The sequence below is a fragment of the Callithrix jacchus genome, chromosome 3 (assembly GCF_049354715.1).
Source record: "Callithrix jacchus isolate 240 chromosome 3, calJac240_pri, whole genome shotgun sequence".
Taxonomy (NCBI): Eukaryota; Metazoa; Chordata; class Mammalia; order Primates; family Cebidae; genus Callithrix; species Callithrix jacchus.
The window spans coordinates 188,671,045-188,693,900 of NC_133504.1; the positions used below are offsets into that span (position 1 = coordinate 188,671,045).

Sequence of the window (22,856 nt, forward strand, 5' to 3'; positions counted from 1 at the left end):
CGCTGCAAAGGCAAAGGAAGCCTCGCTGCTCACCTGATCACGCTCACTCTGCCTGGGGGCCCTAGTTCCTAACAGGCCACAGACCAGTGCCGGGGGGTTGGGGAGCCCTGCCTTACACAACAGTCTTTTACTAAGCCACAGAAAACATTGTCTATAAAGAAGCATCGAACATGCCAGGAAGGGAACCAGATGCACCTGTTCCCTGCAGGGGCTCTTCCTTGAGTCCTGCTCTGGGGGCCCCCACAACCGCCTTGCCACCCGGTCCCGGGCTGCCAGCTATGCCTTGATGGCCTGATTCGCTTCCTCCCCTCTACCCCCACGCAGGCCCCAGCACCTCCACCCCTACTCAGCTGTCCTGGGCTGACTTCCTCTAACAAGCAGATTGACTCTTTCCTAACTCCTTTTCAGCCCATCCTCCCTGTGGGAGCAGGGCCCTTTCCCAAAGGCCTTCAGATGGGCATGGCGGTGCCCTGGGGAGGCTGTCCTATCCCTGTGACCCACAGTCTCAGCCCAGTAGAGACACGTGGAGAGCGGGCACTTCAGCAGCACGTGTACTACAACTGGAGAGACAGAGACTAGCACGGCCCCCGCACCAGGGTGGCACGCAAGTTTATGACGCCTTCCACATGTTTTGAAAGTTAATTATCAGAATTTTTCAAAAGAAAAATATATTAAAAAGGGACCAAAAAATGCTGAGAGTCCCCCCCAAGCTCACCCCCACCCGCCCCTAACAGCATCACCCCCATTGCCGTGAGGTGGTCCCACCTGCCTGTGGCGCCCTGCCTGCCAGGGTCACTCCTGGCCTCGTGCCCTCCCTGCACTCACTGTTGACACCAGGCAGCCCTCGGCCCACCTGGGAATTCTCTGTCCCACCCTGGGAAGGGTATGAGGTGGCCCCCAGGGTAGGGCCCTCAACTGTCACACTCCTAGTTCCTCGGAGAGCTAGCTGCCTCTCAGCAGTCTCCCAGGGCTCGCCCACCTCTGTCTTATGTGAGGGGCCTTTGTGCATGGGGCCTGCTAGACTTAAGGGGGCTGGTGCATAAGTGGCGTGGTATGAACAAGCCAAGCGGGGTCAGACGACATCCTCTGAGGCACAGGAGACAGGCCACAACCCGACTCCTGAGATAGCCTGAGGGAGAGACACAGCCACACTCTTCAAATTCCCAGGGAGGAGCCAGGCCCTGGGCTGGGTGGGGAAGGGGCTGGAGGGGGCCCCTCCCAAGCTCCTTAGGGGAGCTCGGGTGACCTGACAAGGGAGGAGCTCTCAGCCACTCTGCCAGGCCGCTGCCCCCCTGCTCCAAAGCTCTAGGCCCGGCTTCCCAGTGGGTAGCAGCTTCCCCCATGCCACAGCTGCACACTCAGAACACCCCAACTCCTAAGAAAACTGCCTCCGTGCCAACGGCCCCAACGTGCTCCAGTGTGTTACTTGAAAGCCAAGGAATGCTTTTTCCAGTATGATCCAGTCACTATCAGAGCCCTTTTTAAGGAGTGGGAATTCTTCGCCCATTCTCACCACGTGGATATGGGACACACTGGAATATATTTAAACTTGCAAAAGCATTCCCTGAGTTTCAAAGGAAAGCAAACTTCCAGGAATTTTCATGGGATCCCTTCTGTTCCACAAAAGCTATTCCAGTGGCGATCAGATGTGGCCAACTCAAACGCAGGTCAGATCTAGTGTCCCCAGCGGGCGACATGTTCGTGTGTGCACTGCACAGGAGTTGTGTGTGTGTCACTGGACATGCATGTGGCACGGGAGGCCTGAGTTTGGCACAGAACCCTCCCATCCCCCCAAGAGCATCCAGGCCTCAGCACGTGCCCTGCACCCTGGGCCTCCTGCTCCACATTCCAGCAGCTTCCTCCCTCCCTTGGGGCCTTGCAGGGCCCCCCAGCCCAGCCCACCCAAGCAGGCCATTGAGTTCAGCAGGCCTCCCCCCAGCCACCGCCTCAGCTTAGATCAAATGCACAGAGAAAGACCCTTCAGGTACAGCCCACCTTAACAGTCTGGCTGAAACTGTCTCCTGAAAAGATCTTTATGATTTTGCTTTGAGAGCTACTTGGCTAAAATTAATCCACACAATTTACATTTGCCTCGGATTTGCAGGCCGTCATCCCACACACACAGGAGTTCTTGTAAAGTGAGGCAATCTAATCTATAAATTGTAACCACTTTTTTCAAGATAAACGATTTCAACATTCGTGACAAAAATCACTGAATTTTAAGGATGATCTTGGAAAAGATGGACATCCAGGCAGAATCCAGCAGAGAAAATCCAGAGGGGACAACGGCACCACTGCGCCCCCTGCTGGGCGCGCCGCCCAGATCTGCCAGCCCTGGACGAGAATGCGCATTTCTGGAAAAGGGCGCAGAGCAGGGCGCCAGCATCACCCCCGCAGCTCCCATCCCAGCGGGGCCCTCAAAGGCTCAGGGATCAAAGAACGGTACGTCCCACTGCATCCCAGCTGCCCTGCAGAAAGACGCAGGGGAAAGGCTCCAAGGGCACGGGTACCTGGCTTGACGGAGCAGCTCTGAAGTGGCATCAAAGGGCTGTCGTCACTGTGCCAGGGTGAGCCTACAGGCGACGGCATTTCTGAGTCTGAGAAGAGCCTTTGCTGTATCAGTGTGATGTGTTAATCATGAATGGTTTCAGCTAATCCTCCTCTGAATATTATCCCAGTAAGAGATGTGGATTCAATCTCTAGAAATGTAAGTTTATTTGGGGAAAACTAAGTGCAGGCTTTCTCTGCAATGTCCCAAAATAACATCAAAGCTTCTCATTCATGAAACAGAATGAGCAGCGAGGAGCCTTGCTCACACCCGCTGGACGCGACAATTCACCACCACCCCGACACGCCCGGGAGGGGACGCACACACAGGACACCTCAGTAGATGGGATAAGTAACAGTGCCCGTGGCTGCAGAGCCCTGAACGGGATCAGCCAGGTCTAATGAAAGGATGCAGGTTCTCCAAGTCCAGAACTCCACAGTGCCAGTGTCTCCCACGTCCTATATCCTGCATGGAGCTTGAGAGCTTCTCACCCCAAGGCCAGAGCCATCCTTCTCAAACAGATCAAGCCATATCATGGCCTCCAGATGGCCGGGGCCATCCCGCTGCCCTGAGTGCACAGGGCCTGAACAGCGACCCTCCATACCCGCCACACAGGCACCATCCATGCCAAGGGCCTCCCAGGCACCCTGAGAAAGCAGTCATCGAAAAGAACTGACAGCCGCAAGTCAGGCGTCACTTCCTCCCTGCCAGCTCCACATCAAGTAGCAGGTGCCCTGGATTAACATTAGCATAAGCCAGGGAGTGAGAACCCAGAATTCCGCAGGACCGGTGGAGTTAGGAGGACCTGCGTATACGTGTCTTGTTATGCTTTTTTTTAATTTTTGCCTGAAATCATAAGAATTTGCTTTTTAGCAAGGTCCTTTTACTTTCTTCTCAAGTTGACACTGTACAAAAATCAAGATTTTCCTTTTTAGTACAGTCTGGGGTCCTGCCTTTTTTAAAGGGCAAAGCAGAGATTTAAGACACTCCCTGGACCAGGCAGGGTGGCTCACGCCTGTAATCCCAGCACTTTGGGAGGCCGAGGTGGGCGGATCATGAGGTCAGGAGTTCGAGACCAGCCTGGCCAACATGGTGAAAGCCTGTCTCTACTAAAACTACAAAAAATTAGCCAGGCGTGGTGGCGCAGTTACTCGAGAGGCTAAGGCAGAACTGCTTGAACCTGACAGGTGGAGGTTGCAGTGAGCCCAGATGGTGCCATTGCACTCCCTGCCCATTACTCTGACTCCTTAGAAGAGACAGGCAGGAGGTTTCCCCGTGGCTGGGCGCTGGGACGCCCACTGGCCCATCTTCTGCCTCTGGAGACAACCTGCCTCCTGCACGCCCAACAAACTCGTCACGATGGTTAGTTCCAACTCCCGCGAGGCAGCCTCCTCCCGCTCCAGCAGACTTGCTACAAAGCTGCACATCTAGAAACACTCTTGAGACATCTTACAGGCCACCAGGCTCAGGCATGGTTGCACCTTGTCCGCCCCGCCATCTCCCAGTTATAAATCATCTTGTGGGCTCAGAGGGGCTTACACCCTGCTGGGTCAGGCTCTCAGGGAGACAGTGTGTGGAGTACAGCATTCACGGTGAGGCAGGCACCACCCGGGCCAGCGGCCAGGAAGTTCAAGCCTGGGATGCACAGGTGGGGCCTCCTGGGGCCCTGGCACAGGGACCTCCATTGTCACTTACTTTACAGATGAGGAAATGCCAAGCAAGCTGGTCAAGATGACACAAAAGGCTGGCTGCACATCTGTCTCATTGCAAAGCTCCTGCAGCTAATGACCTAAGGCTCCAAAATCCAATCCCTCAAAGCCCTTGTGGCCTGGCCTCCCTACCCCCAGCCCATCCCAGCAAAGCCGAGCTTCACACCTCCCGCTGCTCTCTCCACCTGAAACGCTGCACACTCCAAAATCACTGGCAGCTTCACCCCAGCCACGCAGGCCTCCATGTGGCCATCGTGCCTTCGTTAGTCTTTCCAGGCCCCTCCCCCAGCCAGGGTCTGCACGCCCCATCCAACCCTTCCCTTCAGCCAGGGCTTGGGTTTACCAACACGGTGTCACATCTGTGCTGCTAAATAGATATCTATGGGCTGATTAAACAAATAAACCAGCGGAATTCCCTTTCTAAGTGCTGTGACACTAAGATCGCCCGGAGAGGAGCAAGCCCACTCCAGAGGCAGATGCAGATACGGGTCCCTGGAGATCAGCACAGATGTGTGCGGAGGCCGAGCCGGGGGAGGCTCAGGATGCTGACCAGGACCTCACACAGAGGAGGCCACCCCCAGGCAGAGGCCCCAGCAGCTGCACTCGAGGCCTGGGTCTGATCTGAGAGCGGGGAGCCGCCTGCCCAGGTGAAGCTGGTTTACTGAGGTCTCTGATCCAGTTGGCCTCCCGAAGCGGAGTTCAAGCAGTACACGCGTAGGGGCCAGGCGTGGGTCCCCACCGGGCAGGGGACGGCATCCATGGGCCTGGTGAGATCTCAGACATGAGCGGCAACGCAGCCTGGGCCTCGGCAGGAAACCCGGGGCTCAGCAGCCTCCATTGCTCACCCGTTATCCAGACCGTTCTGCCCGAGTTTCTTTCCTATGTCGCCAACCATCACTCCGGGCATGGGCAGAAGGGTCTTCAGGTCCCGGATCTATACAAAGCCACAGAAAGCAGCAAACGGCAACTGTTAGAATCACACAAAAATCACGACAAATGTCTTCAAACACCCACAGGCCAGGCCATGGGCTGACGCTGGGCGGCTATGGGTTAAACTGTCCTCCGGAAACAATACAGACAGGTCCTAACCCCGGGACCTGGGAACGGGAGCTTTGGAATTTGGAAACAGGGCCCGTGCAGATAGAATGAAGTTACGAGCATCGAGATGAGGGCATCCTGCATCACCCAGGCGGGCCCTAAACCCCACAGCAAGTGTCCTGCGAGAGTCAGAAGAGGAGTGGGCATGGGAAAGAGGCGGCCCCGTGGAGGTGGAGGCAGAGCTGAGCGCTGGGGCCACAGGGAGCTGGGAGAGACAGGAAGGATCCCCCCTGGAGCCTTTAGAGAATGCCGCCCTAAAGATGCCTCGATCTCAGACCCCCGTTCTCCAGAGTCGGGGGAGTACATTTATGCTGTTTTGAGTGCCCCGGTTTGTGGTTCTTTGCTGCAGCAGCCGTGAGAGGCTAACACGGGAGCTGGCGCTGCCGGGAAGACGCTGGGAACTTCACATTCACGTTTCGATTTTAATAGCATGATTTTAATAACGTGACAAAATGGCTGTGCAAATGGGTGCGGTGGGAGAAATGGCCACGATCATTCTCGTCAATCACCACTCCCCAGGATAAGGTCCAGCCAGCTGACGGCTGCGCACTGTGGGAACCCGAGGGAAGGACGGGGAGCTTCATCCGTGGGCAGTTACAGCAGGGATTCCCAGCCATGGGACGCACCGCCTCCCCCTTCCTGGCCAGGGTACACAGATCGTGGTGTCGGGAGAGATTCTGGTTGTCTAAACTGCAGGGAGCCGTGGCTCAGTGGGCAGAGGTCAGAAGTGCTCAGCCCAGGGCACACGGGCCCCAGCGAGCGCTCCCAGCCCAAACCATCAACAGTGCCAAAGTGGAAAAGCCCGCGTTAGAGAAACGTGGAAGGGGTGCTACTGGAAATCCAGCTCTGTGCATGACTTGCTAACCAGCTTCTGTGTATGTCTGTGAGTTCACCATCGCATCTAACTGAACTTTAAAGAAACATTTAAAAAGGGCCAAACCCAAATGTAAACAGCCTTGCCTTTTCTAAAATCTTTCAGCAAGGCCCGGTAAAGATTCAGACACTGTCTCACCAGAGAAAAAAAAAGAAACCTGCAAAAGATGCCAGCCCCTCCACCCACCAGCTGTGTCGCTGGGGGACACTGGGCTGGATGGTTCTTTCTAGGGCAAGGGGAAGGCTGTCTGTGAACCGTGGGCAGGGCTGTGGATACACCATGAGTGGGGCTGTCTGCACCGTGGGTGGGGATGTCTGCACTGACTGTCTGCACTGCGGGCGGGGCTGTACACTGTGGGCGGGACTGTCTGCGTGCGGGTGGGACTGTCTGCACTGCAGGTGGGGCTGTACACTGTGGCGGGACTGTCTGCACTGCAGGTGGGGCTGTACACTGTGGGCGGGACTGTCTGCATGTGGGAGGGACTGTCTGCACTGTGGGCGGGGCTGTCTGCACTGCAGGTGGGGCTGTCTGCACTGCATGGGGGGGCTGTACACTGTGGCGGGACTGTCTGCACTGCGGGCGGGGCTGTCTGCACTGCGGGCGGGGCTGTCTGCACTGCGGGCTGGACTGTCTGCACTGCGGGTGGGGCTGTCTGCACTGCGGGCGGGACTGTCTGCACTGTGGGCGGGACTGTCTGCACTGTGGGTGGGGCTGAGCACTGTGGGCGGGACTGTCTGCACTGCGGGTGGGGCTGTCTGTACTGTAGGCAGGGCTGTCTGCACTGGGTGGGGCTGTCTGTGCACTGTGGGTGGATCTGTCTCCGCACTGTGGGTGGGGCTGTCTGCACTGTGGGCGGGGCTGTGGGATGCACTGTGGGGTGCTCTCGGCAGTGTCCCTGGTCCACTCATCAGATGCCAAGTGTCCCCCACCCCAGTTGTGACAAAAATGACTCCAGATGTTCCCAGTGCCTCCTGCGGGAAAACACTGCCCCCACTGAGGGCCCCACCAGTGTCCTACCTGTATGATAAAGGGATGCAGCCCATGGCACTGGCCCCCTGGCATGTGCAGCTGAGCAAACACCACTGCGTGAGTGGCTGTCTTGCCCATGTTGCCAACCCAAAACTTGGCAGCTTCGAAATCAGGGGAATGTATAATGAATTCCTGCACATGGAAAAAAGGTGAGTTATCGTTATCAACTGAAGCACATGCAGAATTGGTGTTTTTCCTTTTAGACTGGCTCCATTTTCTACGTTCAAAATCTCTGAGGCAAGAGTCCAAACTGATTGCACACTTTAGTTCTTGTATGGCACAGGCAGGCCTATTCCTGGGCCTTATAACTTAAAGAGCCTTCAGATGCAAAATACTCCACAGGCGGGCAAATGCTTCTGGGGAGTGTTCATTATCATGAGCGGTCTTCTGTCCCTGAGCGCGCCCTGTAGGTGGAAACCCTGCTCTGCCATCTGCCCAGTCCTTTGCCGACCTCTAATTCACAACCCACTGCTGCGTCTTGCTGTCTCTCCCATCCACAGCTCCATGACTGACAGTTAAGATGCCACACGCCCAGAGCACAAGGCAGCTGCTCAGAACACTGGAAGGAAGGAAGGAATGAACGCGCGTGAGCTAGCGGATAAGCTATGGCATCACAGGTTTCGTTGTTTGGTTAGAAGGGGTGTGGACAGAAACCCCAGAAATACAGCGGGTGCTGCATGGGTCAGGAGCAAAGAGCAGGTGGGAAAAGGCAGGAGCTGGGCTGCTGGGCCGGGCCTGCCTGAGGGGCGTCTGCTGGGAGGCCTGCTAGCAAGGCTGGGAGGGAGGATGCGGACCAGCAGGACTGTGTAACGTGGCTGGGATTTGCAAGGGGACAAAGATGGACACCTTCAGGCAGACAGCCCGCAGGGGGCCCACAAAGCTGCCCTGGGCCGCCTCGGGAGAAACTGATCCCCAGCCTCCACGCAGGGCTGGCTGGTTGCTGCCAGGGGCTGGCTGTCGGGGTAAGTTTTGGTTCTGGTTCCCGACCCTGCAGGGTGGGAAGCTACAAAACAACACGCCAGGGAGGGCTTCCTTCTGTCCAGCCAGTGGGATTTGTAAACTGAGAGTAGGGAATTCTTTAGATGCTGAAGTTTTACTGAGAAGTGGCAGGTGGGGGGCTGCCAGCCATGCCTTCAGTGTTCTCTCAGTGACCACCAGCTCTTCGCCTGCTAGGGTGAGGGGGGCTCCTAGTCTCAGCCAGGCTCTCCCCACTCACTCTTCAGCATGTGGCAGTTTCAATACCTCCACCTGTCACTCATTCTCTGCAGTGCAGATGTGCATGCTCAGAACACCAGCCCAAGGCAGATCCTCAGGGCCTGTACTGCTCTGCACAGATCTTCCCCACCGTCTCGGCTGTCTGCCTGCCTCCGGATGCCCCGTCATACTAGCCTTGCTCTCTGGAGGGCCTCCAGGGTGTCCAGCACACCTCACTTCTCCCCATTGGTGTCTGCATCTCTCCCCGGCCCCCGTCACAACTTCAGAACAGCAGAGACTGGTCTGCTGTGCTCACTGCTTCCTGCCCAGTCTCACAAAGCTGTGCCTCACACACAGCAGGTACCCAGCAATGCCTGCTGCCCAAATGAATGCTCCAGCCCAGCCTGGATCCTGGGCACCCCAACTCCATGGATCTGATGCCATGCTCTGACCTCTGCTCAGGGCTCGAAAGCCAGGAGGAAGGAGGTGGAAAGAGGAACTGCTCCTCTGATGCCCCGAGGAGCATCCACGGCCACCTGGGTGCTGTCCTCTGTCTGCTTATCACAAAGGGCCCCCACCTCCTGGCACTGCAGGCCACAGGCACAGAGGGCAGTGGGAGGAGAGGCGGCCATGGGGCCAGAAAGACCTGGGTTCAGATAAAAACCTGGCTTAAAAAAAAATCCCAAGAGAGCCTCATGCCCACTTCCTCCCAGCCTCACTCCCAAAGCCCCACAGCAGGAGTGCGCCATGTGAGGACCACCTCTCATCCCTGCCCTGGCCAGGGTCCGCTTGGGTTCATTATTGGGCTCTTCCATGCAGTACCCCAGGCAGAGTCCACATTCAGCCCATGCTGTGGAATGAATGGATGCATGAAAGAAGGAACACATGGATGAGCATTGAGCACATCCACAGGCGCAGAGCTTTACTTCCTGCCTCACCACACTCCTCCCTGACCACTGCCAACGGGGCAGGGTGGAAGGCGGGTGAGGAAGGACTGGCAAGGGGACCTGGGCCTCAGGGACAAGTGGAGGCCAAGGAGAGTGACGTGACGGCAGGGGGGCAGGAGCAGGGGATCAGAGCAGGGCGGTGGGGGCCCTCCCCATCATCCCTCCTTGCCCTGGCCCTTTCATGGTACTGACAGCCCCAGGACATCCATCTGCGGCCCGTCTCCCTCACCACACCGGAAGCTCCCAATAGCTCCTGCCCTAGGTGCAGCCAGGATGCAGGTACCAGAGAGGTCAAGAGGATGGCAAGGGCCTGAGCCAGACCATGATGGCAGGAAGGGACACGGCAGGCTGTGCACGGAAGGACAGGCACAAAGGACAGAGGGCAGGGAGCATGAGTCTCCACATGGCCCACTATAGAAACCATGGGTGACACGAAGGCTTTGTGAATCCACTACAGTAGGCCGCCAGGTAAACAAGGCAACCAATTCTATAGAACAAGGGCTTCCCCACTGCCCTCGAACGACACACAAATCCAAACCGTCATCCGTTCCCATCAACTTCACGGCGGGCAGAGGTCCTGCCCTCCAACGCCTGGTCTCCCAACCCCGCTTTTCAGCGTCATGAACCTGCGTGTATTTCTACGCTGTGCATGTGGACGGGCCCCTGGGTGCAGTTGTGTTTTTATTCCTGACAACTGCATTTGCACTCATGAGGTTTCATACGCTTTACGCCCCGGGACCAGAGAAAGGGAACACCTACCTCAGTGGCAGGGTTGTAGTGGGCAGTCGTGCGGATGGCCTTGGTGTTACTGCCGTGGCTTAATTCGGTCAGAGCAAAACATCCAAAAATCTAAACGTCAAAGCACAAAATGATGAAAAGCATGAAAACTTGTTAGTGCACATTCTGGGGAGACCCTGCTGCCATCTGTCCTTCAAGGATGAAACCGTGGATCAAAGTCCCAAACTTCCATCTACCCAACTAGCAACTTGACGGAGTCATGCTGCCACGCTTGGCTGGTCACCCCAGCAGGCTAACCCGAGCTGGCCGCAGCCACTCCAAGCCAGCAAGGCAGCAGGAACCGCTCGCCAGGAGAAGACAGTGGAAGGCCTCGGACAGGTCGGCCGGTGCTAGCGAATCTAAGGTGCCCGTGCTTGCTAAAGAGCATGCTAGCTACCTGGTGAGACGCCTGCAGAAACTCGGAAACAAGAGTGTGGGCCCCCCGGGGACCCCGCCTGCAATCTTCCCTTTTCACAAATCTCTACAGAGATCGAGCAAGAGAACTGGGCTCATGATTCACCAGGAACTGGAACTTACCTCCATACTGAAGATCTTTTGAATGTAGGTGAAGTGTCTTTCAGAACCAGAACTGAAAACTGCTGATCCAAAAATCTGAAAGTATAACATCGTCCTCTAAACAGGGGCAGGTAAGAAGAGCACTGCTCTTGTGGAATCCCACGCCCACGCCCACGCCAGTTCCCTGCCACACTGCGCTTCCCCGAGGTGGAGGACAAAGCTCCGGGAGGTTAGCCAGCAGCCCAACACTAGAGGCCGGGGTCTCCCCACACGCAACTGCCCCGCGGCCCCGAGTTCCTGTGAGCAGTAAGACCTGCGTCCCTGTGCCAAGCAGTCTGCATAAGGCACACAGAATCTCCTGGGACTTAAGATGCGTGCAAGGAGTCCTGAGGGCTGAGGGCAGCGGCCACGGGACAGGAAGGTGTGTGGAGGGCAGAGCACACTGGCCCATCACACTGTGCAGGCACAGAAAAGGGCAAGGGCACCGTGCCCAAGCCCAGCTCTGCTGGTATGTTCCAAAGGAAGGGAAGCACAGGCTTCTCCTTTTGGCCTATTTTTTTAAAATCATTTATCTCTTTTTCTGTGTGAAGAAAAAAAAAGCCCACCAGCACCTCCTCTGATGGGACGTGAAGCTTCACCGCACTGTATTTTATTTGAGGACTTAGTGTGTAAATTTGCAAATATGTGATGGCGGATGCACTTTAAAAAGAATAATGAAAAAGATGACTAAGAACTTTTTTAAGAACATTTAAAAAGAGAATTTTAAAAATTTGCAAATAGAGCTGGAAAAACTGGTTTCTCTGCCTCCCGGGTCAGCCATGGGACAGGCCTCCCTCCAGGCTCTGTGCAGCCGCAAAGTGCCATTCCCCTCTCTCCCCTCGGCCGCGACTCACCAAGGTATGAAGGACGTACTTGGCAGCCAGGGACCAGTCATACATGCCCAGGCACTGAATCAGGGTGGAGACCTTCAGCGGGCTCTCGAACATGTCTCCTGCACTGAGGAAGTCGTACTCGAAGATCCGCTTGCACCGGAGGAAGCTCAGCTCACGGTACTTCTCCAAGGACAGATGGGCTCCTGGGGAACGGGCGAAAAGAGGGTCGTTCTCGAGAGCCGAGAAGATGGTTTTCTGAAAACACAGGAGACAGGGATGGCATATTTGGAGGTAAAGATGGAATCTCCATGTGCTCTTATATAGTTTTTCTTTGTAGGACATAATCTGACCCAGAGATGCCCAGACAGAGATATGAATGTCATTCCCAGTGGGTTAGAGGGCTGGAGCCTTAGGAAGCATCAACAGTCCGTGCTCACTTCCAGACTCCTCATCAGTTCCCTGAGGCCTGTCCTGGTGTGCAAAGAGGAGACAGGCCATGCTGCCCCAGGGGTGAGCCTCACCCGGCAGAGGAGGAGCTGAGGAGCCAGAAATCCCATTCTGCCAATGAACTAAGACCCCACTGGGAAACCAGCCAAGCTGCGTGCACCTGCACAACTCACCTTAAAGCGGAGCATGTCCTCCCCTTCCGTGAACAGCGCCAGCTCCTTCCAGCTGAAGGACGCTCTTGCTCGATAGCTGTCGAGGGGTCCCCTGGGAAATTCTGGGAGCAGGGCTGCATCACCTCCTTTCAGGGTGGGCGCCATCACGTGACGACAGCCTGCACAAAACATACCACCTGAATCTTTGCGCAGCCGTCTATGGATTCAAGTCATCCCCACCAAGAGGAGCGCCCGCAACACCTTACACAGCAGGGAAAAGCAAACTCCAATTCCAAAAAAGGCGGCAAAGACAATCACCCTTTTCCCCAAAGAAAAGGTGAGAACTCCCCTCATCCCCTGCTTAGCGCAGACGCCAAGGAGGCAGCAGAGAGCCAGGAGCAGCCTGGGGATCACCAGGCACACAGTGCAGAGGGTCCAAGGGAAGCCTTGTTTTCTGTCGCCACAGCCTTGCCTGAGAGCACCCCGCCCTCTTGGGGGCACCTGGACATCCAGACCCATCCCCAAGGCTCACTAAACCCAGGGTCAGGAAGCATTACCTCTGGAATCCAGACCCATCCCCAAGGCTCACTAAACCCAGGGTCAGGAAGCATTACCTCTGGAATCCAGACCCATCCCCAAGGCTCACTAAACCCAGGGTCAGGAAGCATTACCTCTGGAATCCAGCCAGCGCCAGCCGGGCCACTCTGGCCACACACCATGGTACCTCACATGCCCACCCACCGCTGGTCCACCTGGGCATCTGATCACAGGCTTCTGCACTGGTTTCTCCTCAACGTATAGACACCTAGCTTCCCACTAACACAGCAGGCCCCCCAAAACTTCAAGAAAGAACTGTTATGGAATTTTCTGGATAGACTGGGTCCTTTTCCAAGTGGCTTGGCTGATGAAGGCACCGAAGGGAGTGGCTGGCCTGCCTGAGTCCTGGGCGTGGGCTCCCGACCTGAGCTCTTTCAGGCCTAGAGGAAAGAGGAACTTTTGAGTCCTTTCAGTTGGACATGGAAACAGCCTGCAGTGCTAGAGCCTGAGTCTGACCGCTCGGGATGCTGACTGCCCAGGATGCTGACTGCCCAGGATGCTGACTGCCCTCTGTGCTGGGAGGTGGGAACTGTAGGTCTGAGCACCTGCTGGTGGGCGGGGGCAGGAACCCTGCCCTCTATAGTCGTATCTTATTTTGTCCTCCTAACAGCTGTGAGCCAAGTACTATGACCCCCACCCACCCACCCACCCAAAGACAGAGAAACAGAAGCTCAGAGAGGCTCTTTCCAAACCCCCTCCTCTGAGAAGTGGGGAGAGGAGCTCCAAGCCCAGCAATGTATAACCTCAGAGTCACGCCTTTCAAGTACCACCTTAAGACACTGGAAAAGAAGCACAAAGTACACTTCAATGATTTCCCTCCCTCTTAAAGCAGATGGAAGAAAATAATAAAAGATTAGAGCCACTGTGAATGGACTGGAAAAGAGAAAAAAATCAATAAAAGTTAAAGTTGGTTCTTTGCAAAGACGGACACAATTGGCAAACATTTAGCTAGACTGACCGCCTAAAAGGGAGGAACCACAAATTCCTCATCGGGAGTCAAAGATGGCACATCACCACTGACCTTAAAGAAATAAAAAGAATTTTAAGGGAATATTGTGAACCACGGTACGCCAGCAAATTACACGAAATGGTCAGATTCCTAGGAAGACACAGCTGCCAAAACTGTGTCTTCTTCATGAGAAACGGAAAGTCAGAACAGATCTATGACTGAAGAGACTGAATTAGCGATGAATAAACTGTTCATGAAGGAAAACCAGAGGCCTTCAATTGTGAATTCAGTCCAACATTTAAAGAAGAATATCAATTATTCAAGGTCTTCCCAAAAGCAGAAAAAAACACTTCCCAGCTCACTCTATGAGGCCAGTGTTGCCTTGACACCCAAACCAGACGAGGACATCACAAGAAAGCTAGGGAAGAACATCTCTTGTGATGCGGACGCAAAACATGAATGAAATTTTGCAAACTGAATCCAGCAGCATATTAAAAATAAGATTGTATATCATGACAAGGTGGGATTTATCCTGGGAATGCATGGTGGTTGGACATTTGAAAATCGATTAATCCAAGACACCACACCACTAGGAAAAAGATACACAAAGACTATACGATCACGCCAATAGAGAGAGAGAAAACATTTGACAAAATGCAACCCTCTGTCATGATAAAAACTCTCAACAAACTCAACTGAGGGGACTCTCATCACCCCCATAAAGGGCATCTACAAAAACGCACAGCAATCATCACACTTAAATACAAAAGGCTGAACATCTTTCCGCTAAGATCGGTAATGAGACGAGGATGCCCACTCTACCTGTCTTTGCAGTGTTGTCCTTGTTGGTTTTGTTTGATCGAGACAGAGGCTCACTTTGTCCTTCAAGCTACAGCGCAATCTCGGTGGTGCAATCCTGGCTCACTGCAACCTCTGCCTCCCCGGTTCAAGCGATTCTCCTGCCTCAGCTTCCCAAGTAGCTGGGATTACAGGCATGCACCACCACGCCCGGCTGATTTTTGTATTTTTAGTAGAGACAGGGTTTTGCCATATTGGCCAGGCTGGTCTCGAACTCCTGACATCAAGTGATCTGACCATCTCAACCTCCCAAAGTGCTGGGATTACAGGCGTGAGCCACCACATCCGGCTAACTCTACCTCTTCTAATCAACATTGTACTGGGGGTTCTAGCCAGGGCAGTTCACACACACACACACACACACACACACACACACACGGCATCCAGACTAGAAAACTATTTCTATTTGCAGATGACATGATCTGTATATCCTAAGAAAGTCCTAAGGAATCCATCAAAAAACTATTAGAACTAATAAATGAGTTCAGTGAGTCAGCAAGGTACAAGGTCAGTATACAAAACTCAACTGTATTTCTATACAGCAATGATCAACTCAAAAATGAAATGGAGAAAACAATTCCATTGGCAACAGCATCAAAAAATGAAATATTTAGAAACAAATTCAACAAAAGAACTGTAAAACTTATACTCCGTAAGCTAAAAAAAAAAAGTTGAAAGAAATTAAAGATCTAAACATAAAGACAGAAAGACATCCATATTGATGGATCAGAAGATTTCATATTATTAAAATAGCAGTACTCAGACTGAATGGAATTCCAGTCAAAATCCCAGCTGGTTTTGTTGCAAAAATTGAAAAGCTGATCCTAAAATTCATAGGGCAATTGAAGGAGCTCACAAAGCACTCTTGAAAAAGAACAAAGTTGGAAGGTTCACACTTCCTGATTTCAAAAGTCACTACGAAGTTACAGTTAGAAGACCTTATGGTGCCAGCATAAAAACAGACACATTCGGATCAACGGACTAGAAATGAGAGCCCAGCAGTAAAGCCTGACATGTGTGGCCAGTTGCTTTTTGACAAGGGTGCAAGATACTCAATGGAGAAAGAAGAGTCTTCTCAACAAGTGCTGTTGGGCGGGGCAGTTGTATATCCACATGCAAATGAATGGAGTTGGACGCTTCACACACACACACACACACACACACACACACACACTCACACACACTCACTCTCTCTCTCTCTCAAAATAGGTCAGACCTAAATGTAAGAGGTAAAACTATAATACCCAGAAGAAAATACGGGAGTAAATCTTTGTAATCTTAGTTTAGGCAAATCCTTCTTGATAGGATATGAAAAGAATAGGTGCAAAGGACACTATCCAGAATCTTAAGACTTAGGCCAGGCGTGGTGGCTCACACCTGTAATCCCAGTACTTTAAGAGGCCTACGCTCCTGGATCACCTGAGATCAGGAGTTCAAGACCAGCTTCGCAAACACAGTAAAACCTCATCTCTGCTAAAAATACAGAATTACCCAGGCATGGTGGCGCATGCCTATGATCCCAGCTACTCGGGAGCCTGAGGCAGGAGAATAGCTTGAACCCAGGGGGCAGAAGTTGCAGTAAGCCAAGATTGCACACTGCACTCCGGCCTAGGTGACAGAGTGAGACTCCACCTCAAAATAAACAAATAAATCTTAAGAATAGTAAAAAGACAAATAGCCAATTTAAAAATGGGCAAAGGATTCAAATGGACATTTCTCCAAAGACACACAAGTGGCCAAAAAAAACACAGGAAAGGCCGGGCACGGTGGCTCATGCCTGTAATTCCAGCACTTAGGGAGGCCAAGATGGGCGGCATCTGAGGTTAGGAGTTTGAGACCAGCCTGGCCAAAATGATGAAACCACATCTCTACTAAAAATACAAAAATTAGCTGGGCATGGTGGTGTGTGCCTGTAATGCCAGCTACTCGGGAGGCTGAGACAGGAGAAACACCTGAACCCGGGAGGCGGAGGCTGCAGTGAGCCAAGATCGCACCATTGCACTCCAGCCTGGGTAACAAGAGAGAAACTCCATCTCAGAGAAAAAACAAACACACACAGGAAAATACAGTTAACATCATTAGCCATCAGGGAAATGCAAACCAAAAACCCAGTAAGAGACCACTTCATATCCACTAGGATGGCAATGAGCCAAAAGATATTAAAAGCCGGCTATAGTGGTACATGCCTGTGGCCCCAGCTACTCTGGGGAGGCTGAGGCAGGAGAATCGCTTGAGCCCAGGAGTTTGAGACCAGCCTGGGTTGAGGAAGGAGACCCAGGCATGTGGGATTCCCTCCCCCTCTGTCACCCACTGTGCATCTCAATAGAAGAGAGCGCAGGCCAGCTGGCACCTCCTGAATCTCCTTCCTAAAAATAACACGCTTGGTCTCAGGGAAACTCTCCGGAAGGCACTATTTTTACTTAAAACAAGATCAAACCAAAACCCTTTCACATGTGATTCCTGAAACTGTAAACAGAGACCTTTTCACATGTGATTCCTGAAACTGTAAACAGGAATATGTGATTCCTTTTCACATGTGCGTCCTAAACTGTAAACCAGAACCCTTTCACATGTGATTCCTGAAACTGTAAACCAAAACTCTTTTCATATGTGATTTCTAAAGCTATTAACCTAAGATTCTTCCACATGCAATATTTAAAGTATAAGCCTATATAAAGGCAGAACCTCCCTTTGTTAGGCGAGCTGAATTTGGACAAATCATTGCCTCAGCTCCCGGCTGAATAAAGTCTTTCCTCCTGTATTCGTTGTTTGGGAGATCCGTTTCCCGCGGTCGCTCCTGCTACAGGGTGACAGAGCAAGACACCCTATCTCTTAAGAAAACTGATAAGTAATCACAAGTATTGAGAGGATGGGGAGAAACCAGACTCTCACGCACTTCCAACGAAAATGTAAAGTGAGCCAGCCATTCTGGAAAACGGTGTGGCAGTTCCACACGTGATTAAACATAGTGACCACCTGACCCAGCAATTCCACTCTGAGGTATGTTCTCAATGTGCGGAGGGTCCCCAGTCCACATCTCCAGACTCATGCGCTTATCTGGCAGTCAACTGCCCACTCCCCACCCCTTACGTTCTGAAGATCTTCAAACTAAGTCTCAACACTGAATCCAGCCTCTCAGCCCTGACCCAGCCCAGCCTCCTGCAGCCCACTTCCACACTGCCAGTGACACGAGGATTACTCGGCCACAAACCCCAATGTCATGCTGGAATCCCCCTCTCCCTCATGCGCCACAGCCCAGTAAATTACCAAGTCCACAGTGTATCTCTAACTCCTTACAGAATCTTCTCATTTCTCTCCACCCCATAAACCCTCCATAACAACCTCCAATGACTGAGCTCGTACTGCGTGCGGGTGACTGTGTTAAGCTGCTACACAACCTCAACGGTGCCCACCAAGCCCAAGTACTGTCAGCAGTGTCCTCTTCCAGGTGAGGAAACGGGAGCTTCTTAGAGAAATTGACCACAGCTGGCTCCAACCCCCAAGATCCTAACCAGTACCTATGGGCCCACGCCACTCGAAGTCACCAACCTTACAGCATTATGGTACAGCTGCTACAGATAAGGCTTGTGAAGCCAGACTGTCTGGGTTCAAATCCCAACGTTACAGCTTCCTAGCTGGGCGACCGCCCCAAGGTCTGTGCGCCTTGGGGGTGATAATACAGTGATGCCCGGTCAGTGCCTAGGGACTATTGTCTGGGCTGCTGTCATCCAAATACGGTGACGCCTGGCTAGCGCACAGGGTCAACCGTCTAGGCTGCGGTCATCCACATGACACGCTCGCATCAGATTCTGGCATGGAAGTGGGGGCTTCAAGATCACTATTCTGGCAGCAGCCGCCTCCAGTCTTCTCTCTGCGGTGCGGATCACTCTCCCTTCCACGAACAGCCGCCCAGTGACCCCAGGGGACAATATGCAAAGTCCTCCAAACGCCCGGCACGCGGGCCACCGGCCCTCCAGGCCCCTGCTCTGGGCAACTCCGGCCCCGCCGCCCGCGAATCCGCACAGCCCCGGCACCCCCGGGGCACGTGCGATGCCCCCCACCCCTCTCCCGCCCCGCCGCCTCCACTTGACAGCTTGCCGGTCCCCGCGGCTCCACACCGTCCAACTCACGCAGCAGGCGCTCACGGGATGCCGGTCGGCCCGCGACCCACCCGCGAGGACGAAGACTAGGTGCCAGTTACGCGAGGCTATCCAGACCCGGGCCCCACCGCCCTACCCGCGCCGCCTCTGGGCCTGCTTCCGTCTCATGGGCGGGGCCGGAGCGGGGGGGGGCTCTGACGTCATCGCTCCGCGCCACCCCGGTCGCCCAGGAAACGCGGACGCAGCTGCCGTCCGGGCCGGAGCTGGGAAACTCGGCCCTGGCGCTCCCCGGCGCTCTCGACTTCTCTGCCTTCAGGCCAGGCCTGTCTGACCGGCTCTGGCGAGTGGCCGCTTTCTCGGAGTGCCGCAGTCCTGAGATACAGTTCACACCGCGGCCCTTCCTGGGGCCCACTCTGAGGCTACTGGATCAGGACCCCGAGGCTGGGGCCTGGCATTTTCAGATTTAACAGCAGGCCCCACGTGGCGGCTCACGCCTGTAATCCCAGAGCTTTCAGAGGCCGAAGCGGGAAGATGGCTTGAGGTCAGGAGTTCGAGACCAGCCTGGGCAACAAAGCAAGACCCGGCATGCCCAAGAGCCTGCTGAAGTTTGAGAATCGTGGTTCTACGGAGTTCCTCAGAGAGCCCCTACTGGAAGTGGGCCCTCGTTGCCCAGAGCAGCAACCAGCTCAATTACCCACCCTTTACTTGCTTTTCTTTGTCCCACAGTTTCCACTTCCTCACTCCTGCACCCCGAGATCAGCTCCATAATCAATTACCTGCACCCAAATTCTTGTCTCAAGGTCTGTGTGGGGAGGTCTAATCTAAGACACACACCTCCTATGAAATTTGCAGAGACAGAATCAACTGGACTCAGCAATTCGCTGTAAGAATAAGGAAAAGGCAGGTGTTGTGCTCCGTGGTCCTCATCTGTAGTCCCAACTACTCGTGAGGCTGAGGTGGGGAGAATCACTTGAGCCCAGGAGTTTGAGTCTAGCTTGGGCAACATGGTGAGACTCTTTAAAAAAAAAAAAGGGCCAGGTGCGGTGGCTCACACATGTAATCCCAGCACTTTGGGAGGCCAAGACCAGCAGATCACAAGGTCAGGAGTTCAAGAGCAGCCTGACCAACATGGGGCGAAACCCTGTCTCTACTAAAAATACAAAAAATTAGCTGGGCACGGTGGCGCGTGCCTGTAATTCCAGCTACTCAGGAGGCTGAGGCGGGAGAATTGCCTGAACCCAGAGGGCAGAGGTTGCGGTGAGCCGAGATCGCGCCATTGCACTCCAGCCTGGGTAACGAGAGCGAAACTCCGTCTCAAAAAAAAAAAAAAAAAAAAAAAAAGATGTCAAAGTGAGGACGTGGTGGGTCCTCTGGTGCGAAACTCCAGATTTCCTCGGGTCTTCCCGTAGGAGCTGTGATCAACTGTGCTGACAACACAGGAGCCAAAAACCTGTATATCATCTCTGTGAAGGGGATCCAGGGACGGCTGAACAGACTTCCTGCTGCTGGTATCAGTGACATGGTGACGGCCACAGTGAAGAGGGCAAACTGCTGAAAAAAGGTCCATCCGGCAGGCGTCATTCGACAAAGAAAGTCATACCGGAGAAAAGATGGCGTGTTTCTTTATTTTGGGTCATAGCGAACAATAAGGGCGAGATGAAAGCTTCTGCCATGACAGGGCCGGTAGCTAAGGAGCCTGCAGACCTGTGGCCCCGGATTGCATCCAATGCTGGCAGCATCGCATGATTCTCCAGTATAGTTGTAAAAAATAAAAACTTTAAAACCAAAAAAAAAAAAAAGAAAGAAAACCAGGTAAGGACCTTTCCACTGAGGCTGTAGAGCTGGATGGGTTAAGTCCTTGACCAGTACTGAGCGTCTGGCTCAGACGTCCTTATATGGCTGGGTGTCCGGAGTGGGGAAGAGATTAGCAGCTCCGCGAATTTTCTGCCTCGTTTGTTGGAGAACTGGAAGAGAGTCTCCAAGAGGGCTGGGGTCTGAAGGAGGTTGGGCCCCGAGTAGAAAGGTGCAGCCATAGAGAAGTTCAAAGGGGCTACACCCGGTGAGTTCCTGGGGAGTGGCATAAATTCAGAGAAGAGCGATAGGCACAAGAGACACCCTGTCCTTTTTTAGTTGAAGGGTGGGTTTAGTAAGATGCGTTTTTAGAAGGCCATTAGCTTTTTCTACTTTCCCTGAGGCTGAGGGTGGCAAGGAGCATGGAGATTCCATTGAATGCTGAGGGCCTGCGAGACTGCTTGGGTGATTTGGCTGATGAAAGCAGGGCCATGACCTGACTGTATGGAAGCAGGCAGGCCAAACCGGGGGATGGTATCGTTTAACAGGCAAGAAATAACCGCAGTAGCCCTTTCTGTTCCAATAGGGAAGGCTTCAATCCACCCTGTGGAGGTATTCACCCATACAGGAAGATATTTAAATTTTTTGACGTGGGGCATATGAGTAAAATCAATTTGCCAGTCTTGCGTGGGAGCAAATCCTCGCACTTGATGGGTAGGAAAAGGAGGAGGTCTTAAAAATCCTTGGTGGTTGTAGAGTGACAGATGGAGCACTGAGATTGATTGTTTGAAGGATAGACTTCCATGAGGGGAAGAGATGAGAGGCTCTCAGAGACGGGCTGAAGGCTTATATCCTACATGGAAGTGGTTATGTAAGGAAGAGAGGATCAGGAAGAAGGAATTTTCCGTCATCTAAAAACCAGTTACTCTGAGTGGGGAGGGACTGATACTTTTATTTTTATTATTTTTATTTTTTAGGAAAGTAGGAAGGAAAGAAGGAAGGAGGAAGGAAGGAAGGAAGGAAAGAAAAGAAAACTATGAATAGTCTTGCTTTGCCAATGACACATCTTCTGGGATCTCTGAGGAATAACCAGAGACATGACCCAATTTTAATATTTTGTTGCCCCTTTAGGTAGCAATTTTCTTTCTTTTTTTTTTCCCCTTCTTCTTTTTTTAAGGAGAGAAGGAAAAAAAAGCAGTGAAGGAGAGGAAGAAAGAGGAAGAAAAAGGGAGAGAGAACGGAAATGTCACTTTATTCTAAAAATGGGTATTAATAATGGCCGATCAATATTTCATTTAACCCTATGAGTAGGTGTGATGTGGTATTGACAAGACTGTGTATTTTGTGTATTTACAGTGGAGAGCTCTATTAATATTTATTAAGTTTACTTGTTCCGGATCTGAGTTCAAGTACTGGATGTCCTTATTAATTTTCTGTCTCGTTGAGTCTAAGTCTCTATGTATCTGGGTGTTAGGATCATTAGCTCTTGTTGTTGCATTGATCCTTTTACCACTACATCTTTGTTGCTTTAAAATCTATTTTATCAGATGTGAGAATTGCAACTCCTGCTTTTTATTTATTTTTGCTCTCCATTTGGTTGGTAAATCTTTCTCCATCCCTTTGTTTTGAGTCTTTGTGTATCCTTGCATGTGAAACAGGTCTGGATGTAACATGCCATTGGGTTTTGGCTGTGTCTTTTGATTGGAGGATTTAGTCAATTTAAATTTAGGGTAACTGCCATTTGATGTTAACTGGCTGTTTTATCCGTTGGTTGATGTGAAGTCTTTTTCATGCTGATGCTCTTTACTTTTTGGTATATTTTTAGACAGGCTAATACTGGTTGTTCCTTTCTATGTATAATGCTTCTTTTGGAAGGTCTTGTAAAGCAGGGCTGGTGGTAATAAAATCTCTGAGTACTTGCTTGTTCATAAAAGATTTTATTTTTCCTTCAATTGTGAAGCTTAGTTTAGCAGGATATGAAATTCTGGGTTGAAAGTTCTGTTCTTTAAGGATGTTGAATATTGGCCCCCACTCTCTTCTGGCTTGTAGAGTTTCTGCTGAGAGATCTGCTGTAAGTCTGATGGGCTTCCCTTTATGGGTAACCTGACCTTTCTCTCTGGCTGCCCTTAGTATTTTCTCCTTCGTTTCAACGCTGGTGAATCTAACGATTATGTGCCTTGGGGTTGCTCTTCTTGAGGAATATCTTTGTGGTGTTCTCTGTATTACCAGGGGTTGAATATTGTCCTGCTTTGCTAGGTTGGGAAAGTTTTCCTGAATAATTTCCTGAAGAGTATTTTCTAGCTTGGATTCATTCTCTCCGTCGCATTCAGGTACACCTATCAAACATAAATTTGGTCTTTTCACATAGTCCCTTATTTCTTGGAGACTTTGCTCATTC

General features: G+C 52.4%; 1 protein-coding gene and 1 pseudogene across 24 annotated transcripts in view; one reads left to right on the forward strand and one right to left on the reverse strand.

The window, feature by feature from the left end:
• Positions 1-18,833, reverse strand: part of ACOX3 (acyl-CoA oxidase 3, pristanoyl) — a 56,355-nt gene extending 37,522 nt beyond the window's left edge. For 13 of the 24 annotated variants that reach the window (XR_013533547.1, XR_013533546.1, XR_013533550.1 and 10 more), the window contains exons 1-7: positions 18,698-18,833; positions 12,185-12,342; positions 11,586-11,819; positions 10,714-10,788; positions 10,159-10,248; positions 7,247-7,390; positions 5,103-5,191 (exon numbers count right to left, since the gene is read on the reverse strand). Coding sequence is in view for 19 of the 24 variants with exons in the window: in XM_078368014.1 (XP_078224140.1) it covers positions 5,103-5,191; positions 7,247-7,390; positions 10,159-10,248; positions 10,714-10,788; positions 11,586-11,819; positions 12,185-12,328 (776 nt within the window). In the remaining 5 variants the exon portion in view is untranslated. Of the gene's footprint in view, positions 1-5,102; positions 5,192-7,246; positions 7,391-10,158; positions 10,249-10,713; positions 10,789-11,585; positions 11,820-12,184; positions 12,343-18,685 lie in introns of all 24 variants that reach the window. The other 11 variants (XM_078368015.1, XM_078368006.1, XM_078368010.1 and 8 more) reach the window with 5 other exon arrangements.
• A 1,038-nt stretch (positions 18,834-19,871) lies between these two features.
• Positions 19,872-20,479, forward strand: LOC128931645 (large ribosomal subunit protein uL14 pseudogene; annotated as a pseudogene).
• Positions 20,480-22,856: the final 2,377 nt, after the last annotated feature.